Here is a 13,185-nt window from a genome sequence, read left to right as displayed (position 1 = left end):
CATTTAACAAAGCCAACATATCCATCAGGCACAGGAGGCACCACGCTAGGACCCATGGGACTTTTAGGAGCCCGTGAAAAGTGTTTTTACATTAATTTATTTTAAAGTCAGGATAAAAAATGAATATAATAATAACAATACCAGCTTGGAACATACTCATCTTTATAGTGACGTAGTTGCAACATACAATTTTTACTCTTTTTTTTTTTTTTTTTTTTTTTTTTACAGAGGAAGGGGGGCCCACAAAGGCAGAAGCACCTGGGGTTCACAAGCCACCACATGGCCCTGCCACCCGAAGGGGCAGTAAGCAATTACAACAAGCAAGATGATCAGGAGTGACAGGCGCCGTGCTACGGAAACAGCAGAGCATCACAGGAGGATAAAGCAGATGCTGGCAGCCCACCGCGACTACGTGTGAGAGTGCTGGGAGTTCAGAGGACGCTCCGGGGCAGAGAACGAGCAGAAGTGAGCCTGGCTGTGAAGGCAGACGGGAAGACCTAAAATCCCGGGAGAAGAGAAGCACGGGGCAAAGGCCAGACCGACAGATCACAAGGCCAATGTGGGATGTGGCAGTTCAGTACAGCTGGAGCGGGGTGAGGAGGCAGCAACACATACTAGGGGAGGCACGCGCAGGCACCCCTCGCAACGGGCCCTGCACACGGAGACAGGAGGTTTGGGCATTCCTCAGGCCAAAGGAGCTGCTGCGGAACAGCTTCACACTGGGGAGCGGTGTGCTCAGATTTATGCTTCAGAAGGTCACCCTGGCTTCCTTAATGAAGACAGTCGGGGGGGAGGGGTGTGGAGAATGGAAGGAGAGAGGCCACTGGCTACTGCAGCAATCCAGAAGAAAGGCAAAGGCCCCTTAGCCAGCAGAGGTCAATTAACTCAAGAGATATTTCGTGTGTGTGTTTTTAAGAGAGACGGAGAGAGACCATGCATGCGCCCGCAGCGGGGATGGGGTAGTGGGGGGGGAGGGGAAGAGGAAGAAAGAATCCTAACCAGGCTTCATGCCCAGTGGGGAGCTCCACATGGGCGGCTCAATCTCACGACCCGGAGATCATGACCAGAACTGAAAAGACCAAGAGTTGGACGCTTAACCGACTAAGTCACGCGGGCACCCCTCAAAGAGATATTTGGGAGGTAAAACGGACAGGACTTGTCACTGGGTATGGAGAGTGAGGGAGGCACAACACAGAACACCTCTGGCTTAAGCTACTGGACAAGGGACGGTAGAGCGACTGACAGAGGAGCAGTATAGGGAGAGGATGACAAGGCCTGCTATGGATATGCTGAGTCTGGGGTGCTGTGGGGGACCTAAGTAGCTATGGATCTAAGCAGTTAAAGCCACAGATGTGGAGTGAGAAACAGACTGAGGTAAGAGCCCCTGAACCATCAGCGTATAATTCAAGGCTATTTAAGATCCAGAGATGGGCTTTAAAGGTTAGAAAATGCACGAGGTTATAACAATTATGTGTAAGTTTGTAAGAATTTTGCAGAAACTGAGAACCCAGACCTTTTATCAAATTTTCAAAGGGGCTCATGAACTCATGTAGGATGAAGTCGCAACTAACAGCATGAGATGGGGGAAGAGGCCTTGCAGGGCTGGCATTAGAATGCTGAAGAACTCCTACACAGAAGGAGACCAGAGCCCGGCATCAGGAAAGCATGGGAAAGCAGATCTTTCCATCAATGTAGTCAGGAGTTCCATGAAAAGCAAGAACGAAGAAGTTCAAATCTAGTTCTGCTAGATCTGGCAACCAAGAGGTCACTGGGCACCTCAGAGGGAACTGTTTAGGTAAAGGTAGTGGAAAAGGACACAGGCTCTATTCCATTATGAAATGAGTGGCAGGTGGAAGCAGCCAAGTGTATAAAACCCACTCAAGAATCTGGCTGGGGACGCCTGGCTGGCTCAGTCAGTAGAGCATGCAATTCTTGATATCAAGCTTGTGAGTTCAAGCCCCATACTGCATGTGGAGCCTACTTAAAAAAAAAAAAAAAAAAAGTCTGTCAAGGAAAGGGGGAATAGAAAAAGAGTCTCACTGCAGCTGCAGCTTTGAAAATAGAATCCACCGTTTAAGTTTCTGGTGAGAAATCTCTAAGCACCTTCATTAAGCCTTCGCAGAGTCCCTGAATTCACCTCCTTTTGCTAAATTCTTCTAGAGGTTTATCTCAAACATCATTGATCATAATATAATTTGCAGTACTAAGTACATCCTATGTAGCACACGAACTCCAAAAAGATGGAGACAGAGCCCTCTTGGTCCTCTTTTTCTGAATTCTACACAATACCTTGTTCACACACAGCAGGCATTCCCTCAGTGACTGGAAGGATCTGACCCAAGGGGTGACAGATCTGGCTCTGCCAGAACAGCTGGTTAACGTGTATGACCTGGGACAAATCAATTAGTCTCCCAGAGGCTAATTTTTACCCCCTGTAAAAGAAGGAGGTTGGTTTCTTGACTAAGGAAGAAGGAGATCTGTATAACTGGGAAAGACACTCACTCAATATAGCTTGTTTTGGTATTGCAAACCACAAAGAAAAACTGGATAAAAAGTCAAAAGACAGCCAAATGACACATGAAAGAGAAATGGGTTAGAAAGGTTGAAAAACTAGATTAGATGATTTATAATTTTACGTTTAAAATTCTATAATTATCTGGTCATGTTGTTCAAGAGATCGTGCAAAGTATCACACCGTACGTTCAGACACAGAGAACAAATGCCATCTTTGTCCTCTGGAAACTAATATCCTATTACAAACACTAAAGAATGATAACTGAAGCCACAATTTTCTTTGTAAACAGATCATGTGTATGTACCTTCTACTGTGTATACTGTGGGCCATTATGAAAATCATCGAGAAAAATATATCAAATATAAAAATATATTAGGCTTGCTTTTCCTTTTTCGACTACTTACTTAGGTGAAGAAAAAGAAAAAAGGAATACTGTTCAAAAGCACCAGTTTAATTTTGCTCCCTGTTCTTCAGAGATAAATGACCTATATACCCAGTGAAGATTACTCAGAAGGCTTTGGTTTTATGTAACAGCATCACTAGGATCAAATTACCTTCCCAAATACTTTGCATTCTTACTGGTTCAGTATTTCCTTTTACCTTTTCTCAACACTTCAAACATTCAAACTTGAAACTGACAAGGAGGATATGTAAAATGTAATACTCCTACACAAGTCGGGGTCAATTATAACTTTGCCAGAGGGAAGGGGGTTCAAATAATACCTCCTTAACTGAATGAGGTGATCATTCCTCCTCAAGGTCTACCTAACGCCATTGGAATTCAAAACACTGGAGGGAGCATTTTACCAAGTGTTTCTCTTTCAAGAGTGGAAGATTAAAACTTCTCTCCCGCTAATCAACTGGTCATCCCTCCAACCAGAAGCACTTTCATCTTGGCTGCTGTGACTCTGGCCAAGGCACTAATAGGAATATGTGATGGATTGGAATTGAGAAAGCACACCAGGTACTTAATTCTTTAATCAGGTAGTCATCTCAGGGAGGAGTTCTGCTACTCCGAAAGTGGCCTGACCACATTTCCCAATACAGTAGTAACTAAAAACTGCATTTCAGGAGAGGAAAACAATCTACATGCTGGGTGGAACATTATTATTCCTAGTCTGGATTACCACATTACAGGGACAGAAATAACTCCCTCTTTTAGAGAAAAGATGAAAGGATGTGTGTAAAGATTCTAACACAAATACTCTGTGATACTGGTGGCTAGGCTTACATTACAGAGAAAGAAATGAAAACAAAGAGAAAAGAGCAAGAGGGTAGATAGAGATCCACAGGACAAAGAGTGCTTTTACCTCTCTCCCACTTAAAGAAAAAGTTAGCAAATAAAATGTTATAGCAACTGGCTAACTGATGTATTAAAAACAAAAATAAAGGGGCGCCTGGCTGGTCAGTCAACAGAGCATGCAACTCGTGATCCCTGGGTTATGAGTTTGAGCCTCACACTGGGTTTGGAGATTACTAAAAAAAAAAAAAAAAAACTAAAACAAAACACAAATAAAAACAATAGATTGAGTTCTCAAACTTCTCCTGAGAGCTAATGTCCTTTGTCCTCATTTCACAAAAGCAAACCTTGACTAAAATTATATTTACCTGCTTACTTCATGTATAATAACTAAATATCTGTAGGCAAATGACAAATATTCAACTCAACCAAGCAACAGGAAAGTAATGTACAAAGCCGAGGTGTCAACTGACATTTCCCCCCCTTCTTCAGACCATAGATGCCCTCCTCTCACTTTTCTCCTGAAACATAAAGTGGAATTTTGATGTTTTCTTTTTCCATGTGTGGCGTTTCTTAAAGAACATATAAAACTGTTTTCAAAAAAAATTTAAACTACACGAGTCAAAGAAAAATAAAAAAGGGAAAAGAAAAACAATGAACAGGATAGTTAAAGCAAAGTTTAATATTTTTCTTCCTTTAAAAAAAAATGACCTAAGATTTTTACATTGAAAAGAAATATTTGGACTCTCCGTATATTGTTTTTAATTCATGGAACAATGTAGCCATTTGTTTTTTTCCTTTTAGGACTTTTTTTTTTCCTTTTCAAACACAGGGAATTATTTAGGCCAAGTATGAATTCAAAGTAAAAAGTTGAGAGAAAAAAGAAATACCACCATTAAGAAAAACTCATGGTGAATTTGGCATTCTTTCCAGTGTATAAAAATAAAACTCAGTTTAGAAATATGATAAAAATTTCTGAAATACACATAAAGGAAAGAACAATTAAATGATAGAAAAAAATTAAGATAACTCACATTTCCCCTTCTAGGAGCTCTATATCTTGCAACTTACATCTTCATGTGCAGTTTGCCTATAGCGGCTCTGCTAAAAACAACCACATGGAAAATTTTTGTTCCAGATAATACTGCAGGACGGGGCTTGGCAGCTACAAGTTGTAATCAGGACGCTTCAAGAGCTAATGTAACAGAGATAACAAGCAAACATGCATTTCGGTGCGCAGTGTTAACTATTTTTCACAAAGCAGGCTGAGAGAGGGTCAAAAGCTGTTAGGTTCTACCTCACATGCCTTCAGCAATGAGAATTATTCTCTTCAGTCAGGGAGAGCTCTGCACCTATGAATAAAAGAACTGCTGAAAATATAAAAGATTCTCTTTTCCAGTTAAGGCATTCTTGTATTATTTAAGGTGTTTACACATATAAGCCTGGAATGGTCCAAGGGACTAAACTGACTTTTCCCGGCACTTCCCAGTACTTCCACAGGCCTGAACTGCCACCTACTATTCAGTAAGACTCCCCAGCCATCTACTTGGCAACTGAAGAGGCTACTTACTTAATGGATGTGGAAATCCACTGTACAAAGAGCCACTTTTCCCCAGGAGTAATCTAAAGAAAAGAATGCTAATTTTATTTGTGCTTGTAGCCAAAGAGGGGAGAATAAAGAGACCTGTGACTTGATAAGTTTCCTGTACTCAAATCCATAGACTGAGATAAAAGGAGTCACAGAAGTGTTGGGACTTCAAGCCAGAGTTCAAATGGCAAATTCAGATGAAGCTCTAACTTGGAGGAAATTAGCCACCATGTTAATCTGAGGAATGTGAAATGAGAGAAACCCCTCCATCAACAGTCAGAGGGGGTTTAAGGAGACCCAATGGTGCTATTCTCTTTCCTCCAACACGAGCTGGCACTCACACAGCTGGGCTAAGATGGCTTCCAAAGTCCAAAATAAGACACTAGCCCAAGGCAGTGCTGGCCCTCTCGCTGGAACTCAGGAGCAAATGAATCAAAGGCTCTTTTATTCTCCCTCCCACCAGAACATGCTCCCTCTCTGTTGTAAACTAAATGCTTGCCAGAATGAATTATTTAGCTAAAACAGACATAAAGAAATCTTAAATAACACATGTCCCTTGGAATTTTAATAAGTTCAGGTGACCAAACGAGTTGTTTTGTTTGTTTCTGGTCTGACACATAATATTCACTTGCGGTCAGGATCCTATCAGGAGCATTAGGTCATGGCAGAAACAGAACCTTCTCAAACTCGACTTCACAGCTGACATCCACGCTCCATGCTTGAAACTGAGGTGTTCTGAAGCTGTTCTCTTCACTAGGTTAGCTAACTCCACGCAAAGTCTTTGTTCTTCCTTTAAAACCAGACTTCCCTTAGGGTTTGCTATTTCTGCCGGCAGTACCTCAGTTCTTCCAAGAACAGAGCCTGAAAAGTCGTTTGTGAACCCTTCCCTGGCAGCCCCCTTCCATTCCCCTCTCGGTCTGAACTCTTAAGCAATTATTGTCTGAATCATTCATCTGGCAAGTAATCATCTACGGCCTTATAACATATGTTTTGTAAAATGATTTAAATGTAGGTGCATTTATAGCTTGTCTTTGCAGATAGATTAGAAACTCCTTGAGGGCAGGGAGCGGGCCTTTCCCTCCATTGTATTCCACACGACGCATTACAAAAGCTCCAGAAATACCAGTTGATTTATTCAGTCAACAGGTAATAGTTGCACTTCTATTCTGAGCCAGGCACAGCTCGGGGTGCTGGGGACTCCATGACACCATGACACCCAGAGCAGCAACTCCGCAGCGCTGTACTCAGTGAGCCTGGGTTCTGTTAAGGCAAATGCTGGAGGGTCCCCAAAGAACTCTGCTTAAGCAGTTCCTCCTACGTTCACTGAACTATTTAAGATGAGCGAGAAATTAACATTTATTTCCCAAAAAAGAGGCCTATTGAGAAGCTCCCCCCTCTGCCTCTCACTGCCAAGGAAATATCTAAGGAATGTTAAACCACAAGAATTTAGAATCTAGATTTGCATGCCTCTTCCCCATTTTACAGATGAGAAACTGAGGGTCACAATGGTCAAAGTATCACCTGGATAACGGCAAAGTCAAGTCAAGTCCAATCCTGGGTCCTGACCCTCAGTCCAGGGTTCCTTCCACAGTAGCACAATTTACTCCAAATCCTTTAAAACTAAAGTAGTAGTCTACCTGCTGTGATGTCCCTTCTCCTGTGTTAGTTTCTGTAAGAAAAATCAGGAGTGATGGTATTCGATGTTTTGAATCTATCACCTCTTAAACTGCCTCAATCTGCAAATTATCAAGACCTTATCTACATATTTTCTATGATGACCACAAAATACGGAATTCTATTGGGGCACCTGGCTGGCTCAGTCGGAAGAGCATGAGACTACTGATCCCAGGCTGATGAGCTGGAGTCCCACGTTGGGTGTAGAGATGAGTGAAAATAAACTTTAAAAAAATATATACATATGGAATCTTATTTAGTCATAGAAAGTACTTTGTTGTTTTATTTTTCTTATTTTTAAAGCAGACTTAATAATGGCAAAACACACTGAAATAACCAATTCAGCTGTCAACCAGATTATCCAAGTATAACTGTTGTCATATTATTGTATTTTGTTCAAAACGATCTTTTTAAAAAATTTAAAACCAAATTTTCAAAACAGCAGAATTCTAAAACTACCTTCCAAACTGATAAAATTTCCTAATGATGATTTTAAATCCCAAAAGACAACAATCAGATTTAGGAATTCAGCAAGTTTTCCGTGGAGAGTTTTGTACTCATCATTAAGTCCAGGCACAATGAAAGAATTAACTATCATTACCTATCATGAAGGCTTAATGTAATTGGTAGCTGATGATCTTTGTTAACAAAAACAGCGTTCCTGCCACATGAGAAAAGATAAAAAGAAAACATTAAGAATTTGAATGGATGTTTATTATCCCGAAGTTTTCAAGAAAAAAATTCCCTCGACAGAATAATTATGCTCCTTCAGTCACTGTAAGCAAAAGCTTCAGAGTCCCTTGATTACTACTGGTAATTGCAAAAAAAAAAAAAAAAAGTGCAGGAAGAGCTTCCAGACATCACAGTCCCATTTGCTGTAGTGACACTACTGGGCAGTGACCTAATGCGTAGCACAGATCCTGGAGTGCTCTTGAACAAGGAGACGCTAACTGTGCCTGCCCGTACCCCTCTCCTCCATGTAAGATGTCAGGTGCCCACCCATACGAAGAGGCTATTTCTGTTTCTAGGCCCATTTCCAAAACCAGGGGCATGTCCTGGAAGTCCAGACAAGAACCATCCTATTAAGTGACAACTGAAGAGTGGAGCCAAGGCTGGGTGCAGATTACACACGAGAGAAATGGCCGAGGTCTTGCTCCCAGGCTGGCTGGCAGCTCCCAGGCTACGTTGGTCTGGCCTCAGAAGCAGGTTCTCCTGCTGAGATCGCACACCTGCCCAATGCTGACAGCTGGGCCATGGAGGAGCCCAAACTTGGTGTCCAGACCTGAGGCAGGCCACAGGGAAGCTCTTCCTGCAGAGATATGGTGATAGCCAGCTGGCCTGAATCAATCCTTTGTTTTCAGACTTACATTTTATCTTGGCTGAAATTTCAAGTCCTGATGAAAATCCTACCATTATTTCAAATGGCTGATTTATCTTTAAATAACTCTTTAAAAATCTGAGCACCACTGTTGAGTGCATACTACCAAGAGTTTACTTGTTTTCTGTAACCCTGGCAACAGTGATCTGTATATGTTTCCACTCAGGTCCTTAAAGTAAAAAAGCAGCTCTTTAATATACAACACAGGACAAAAACCAAAACACAGTAGTAGCAAAATTGAAAGAAAGCATGAACATTTTCACCTCCACCATGAGTAGACTTCAAAAAATTCAGAGGATAAAATACATACAAGAGGTTCCCACCGTTTTCCAAACAGATACAGAAAAAAGTAAAGAGAGATGAAAAGGTTAGGGAATCTATGCACCACTCCAGGCTTTCTCTGTTTTTTATGTCCCTTTCACTCTCTCTAGGAAATTTAAGAAAAGCTTTCATACCAGAGGAACACACTAGTGTGCAAAGAAAACAATGCTGGGTGAGTTGACTATGAACAGTAAACATAAAATGGAGTTGTAAATGGAATGCATTGGAGACATAACATGAGATGACTTTAAAGATAAAAACTAAAACAATTTTTTGTCATGTAAAAGCCCTTAAGTATCATCTTAGTCAATGTTTGGACTACCCTAAATATGCTGTAAACAGTGAGACAACTGTCAAAATCCCATGGGCCAAATGCTCCCCAAAAGAATCAATGCTCAAACTCCCTGATGTCTCCTTTAACAATTACAGTACCAGTCATCCAAGATATCTTTTCATAGCAAATTCATTCATTAAATACTATTACCAAGCAACATTTTGTCTACTGGATGGCCAACAATGTTTCCTTTTACCCTTTATTTTCATAAAGATTTTATATGAAAAGAAAACAAGAATGCATGAATAAATGCATGTCTTTGAGGGTCAAAGCTGCTTTAGCAAAAACAATCTGAATTGGATACCAAAGCCTAAAGATCGATAACCTGGAAATGTCAAAACTTCTGGGCAACGAACTTGACAGCTAAACTATAAGACAGGCCTCATTTTAACCTAAACTCCAGTCATCCTCTGGGACCCCTTAAATTCTGGTAGCCACCTGGCACACTGTCTTCCTGGGCCATATCCGTGTATAAAGAAAACACTAGTGCTCAGCAGGGCAAGAAAAACCCGACCTCCCCCAAGCTGCTAGGCATATTCTTCCTCCTGCTGAAAACACAATTTAAGGAGCCCGCTATCTCTCAAGTATCCCCATGGTTTCAGACTATATTGAGCTTGTTCCTGAAAGCATTTATTTAAAAAATAAATAAATAACAGTCAGCTTGGGCACACAATCTGAAACCACTCTAGGCTGTTGGCTCACTTTTTCACATATTCTTGCCTCATTTCCCCAAAGACTCGGGAAGCTGCTTGAAGGGTCTTATGTTTCTTTAGCACTACACATCTTGTCCCCAACTCGCTCTTCCTTGCATTTTCAACTAATATTCATAGACTCCTAGAAAGTTATAAACTGAAAGGAGCTTTAAAGATGATTTAGTCTGAGCTCCACTTGAAATGAACTAGATGAGTCATTAACCTTTTATAGCCCAGTTAGGCAGATCTGGGTTCAAATCCTGTCTGTGGCACATTCTGGTTACAGAAACTGTTTTCTCATCTGTAAAACAGAGATAATACGTACCTCACAAGACTACTGTAATGATCATATTTTTTTATTTGGGACTTCATTTTCTTTGTCTTTGCTATGACAATCTTTTTGGCTGATTTTCTTCCTAAATCACATTACATTAAATTGCAAGCCCACTAGTCAGGGCTTCTTTCCTACCGTATTTCTAATCTTATGGTGCCCAGTCCAGTTGTAGGCATCTTTTGAGAGAGCCATAAACCAACCATGTGAAAGAATGCCTTAAGTCTCTATAATCACTACCTATTTAGGCAAATGTACTGTCCTTCACTTTCCTCCGAGAATCTACTTAGATCTATGTGTTTCCTAAACCGCCTCTCAAAACAAATACACCTATCTCCCTAATCCCTCTTCTCACACGCATACAACCTTCTTTTTAGAACTAAAGAACTAAATCATGGCCTTCCACAAATGCGGGAATAATGTTAGCATCTTTATCAGAACATTCAGGAAACTGTGATAAGTAAAGAGACAGGATCTGGAAGGGTTCAAATTTCTGGAGAAGTTTCTTAGGATGTATGGCGTCAAGTTCTTAAAAGAGAATTACTTGTCTATAACAAATGCTGGCAGAAAGTGAACCAGCAACTCACTGGTGAGCCGGTGAAGTTAAATACTGCACTTCACTATCCAAGCAGTGACTAATAAGATTAATTTGGGTTTTAATATTGGGTGTAGATATCCTTCAACGAGAAGCAAGTTCCATTGGAAGTGCTGGCCCCTGACAGTAAATTTATATTTAAGGAGGCATACATTTTGCTTTTGAAAACACATTTTACTAGACAAACATTGGCTCCATATGCCAGGACAAACGTGTCATTTCTTTCCTTTGCAGAAGGCAGCGACAAAAGAACCAATGGATGAGAAGGGGATAAGATTCTAGACCCCTGAAGACGACACAGATTTCCACCAAAGTAAAAGTTGGTTCTTTCAAGGAATATTGTTCTTAACACCTAAAATGGTTTAACACATAATGAGCATCTTGTATCAATTACACCAATGCCATGTAAGTAACCCTGGTGGCCTGGGGAAGGACCACAACACACGGAAATCCTACTGGCCTCAGCTGGCCCCCCTCCTGCGAGGCTTGACAGCGCGTCCAAGGCGCCCAAACACCAGCCGCCAGGCTCCCCCCAGCGCCCTCCTCTCGCAGCAAACTGCCACGGCTCTCGGGCCAAACTCCATCGTCCCTCGACTCAAAACCGCGAAAATGCGAACCCTGCTAAGCAAACGGCAGGGCGCGTAGTTTTTGCACGGATTTGAGATGCCGGTTTCTAATACCAACTTCTCGGGTCCACAGTCCACAGCTTCCCGAACGCAACGCACCTCGGAGGGGGGAGACGAGAGGGAGCGCGGACCGAAGAGAGGGCTGTTGAGTTCTAAAACCTCAGCGGTTTTCCGGCTGCGGGAAAATCGGTATACAGCAGCCCCATGGAGATTAAATGCACACATAAAGAAAGGAGAATGCTTTTCCCCTCACCTCTACTACAAGGAGTAATAAAAACATGCAGCAGGCATTAGGTGGAAATCCCGGGCCCTCCCACGGGCCGAGGAGGCCCGCAGAGCAGGCCGTCTGGAATCTGGAGGAAGAAAGTTAGCCGGCCAAGTGGAGGGAGGCCAGGGCGTGAGCTTACAGCCTCGGTTCCGAGCCTGCCGGGAAGGGGTCGAGGGAAAAGAGATGGGGGACTAAGTGGAAGAACCAGCCCCGCGCGCGGCCAGGGCAGCGGTGCGGGCGGGGAGGCCCAAGGAGAAGCGGCCGAAGCTCTACTTACATAACGCTTCAACTTCTTCTCCGGGGGGGACTTGCGGAGCCATCCCGAGCAGACCACTTCGCCGCCGCTCATGGTGCGCGCCTCTCCGGCTCCCGGCCGGGCAGCGGAGGGGCGGGCGGGCGCGCTCCCGACACAGCCGACGCCTGCGGGCGGCGCAGCGGCCACAGCCTCTCTCTGCCGAGGCGCTGCCGGAGCAGACGGGACGTGCGGGCTCCGCGGCGCGCTGGCTGTGCGCGTCCGAGCGTCTCCCGCGCGGGTCGGCGGACGTGAACAGAAGCAGGCAGCGTCGCCAAGGCCGACACCTCGAGGCAGGGGCAGCTGCCGGGCCGAGGGCGCCCGGGCCTCTTTCAGTGCGCCCGCCTAGCCGCCAGGCGCGCCGTCCCGCCGGCCGCCTCAGCAGCGCTCGGGCTCAGCGAGACTCTGCCCCAGCCCGGAGCCGAGCCTCGGTCCCCTGCGCTCCGCCCCCTAGGAACAGGACCTCCCCAGGCGCTTTCCGAAACAGACACTACGTTGCACACGCGCGCACACACACTCTCTCTCACACAAGGACACACACACACACACTCACTCACACAATGCCCCCGCGCGGCGCCCACTCCGGCTTGCCCCTTGGTTTCGGTGCGCCCGGCGCGATCCTCTCCCTCCCCCTCCTTGGGAGAGGGTGGGTCACTTCCCCGCAGCGCCCAGGAAACGGCGGGGAGCGGACAGAGGGAAAAGGGAAACCGCGAGGGTCTCGTGCGGGCGCAGGGCAGGTCTTGGGCCACGCAGTTTTGCCGGGGTGGCGGCAAAACGCGGGGCGTCGCTGGGCGGCTGGTGCTGGGCAGGGCGCAAGTCCCGCTGGAGGGTGGGTCCCCTCTCGCCGCCGCCGGAGAGGGCGGGGAGCGGCGAAGCAACGAGGCACTCGGCTGCTCGGCTCCGGGGACCGACCCCACTATCCTGTCCCCTCACGCTCCTCCCGCGCCGCCTCCCCCACCACGGGGCGCGCGGCAGGTTCAGAGCGGCCGGGCCTCCCCTTTCCCTCTTCCTTTCCTCCTCCCCTTCCCACGTTCGGGCCGGCTCCGGTTTCTGCCCAGACTTTCTCTGAAACTCCGCCGGAGCGCTTCCAGCCAAAACAACAAGGGCCGGGGGCGGAGGGAGCGGACGGAGGGAGGGAGCGAGAGAGGGAGGGAGCGGCAGTCCGAGAGGCACCCTGGGATCTGTAGTTCGGGAAGCTGGAACGGGGTCCTCGGCCGCCCTATGGCGGCGGCGGCCGGAGCCCCCAGCCGGCACCTTGCCGGGGAAGGCGGCCGAGGCCTTGGCGAGGACCCTGGGAGGAGCGAGGAATGTTCGAGTGTCAGTTTGTGGTT

General features: G+C 45.2%; 1 protein-coding gene across 8 annotated transcripts in view; it reads right to left on the bottom strand.

Annotated features, from left to right (window-relative positions):
- GAB1 (GRB2 associated binding protein 1) overlaps positions 1 to 12,874 on the bottom strand; it is a 123,152-nt gene extending 110,278 nt beyond the window's left edge. For 7 of the 8 annotated variants that reach the window (XM_045798910.2, XM_045798913.2, XM_045798912.2 and 4 more), the window contains exon 1: positions 11,840 to 12,874. In XM_045798910.2, the coding sequence (XP_045654866.1) occupies positions 11,840 to 11,882 (43 nt within the window). In that variant the 5' untranslated portion in view covers positions 11,883 to 12,874. The other variant, XM_045798918.2, reaches the window with a different exon arrangement.
- Positions 12,875 to 13,185: the final 311 nt, after the last annotated feature.

This window comes from Ursus americanus, chromosome 13 (genome assembly GCF_024610735.1).
Source record: "Ursus americanus isolate L20-20 chromosome 13, mUrsAme1.1.p, whole genome shotgun sequence".
NCBI lineage: Eukaryota > Metazoa > Chordata > Mammalia > Carnivora > Ursidae > Ursus > Ursus americanus.
This window is presented reverse-complemented; position numbering and strand designations above follow the sequence as displayed.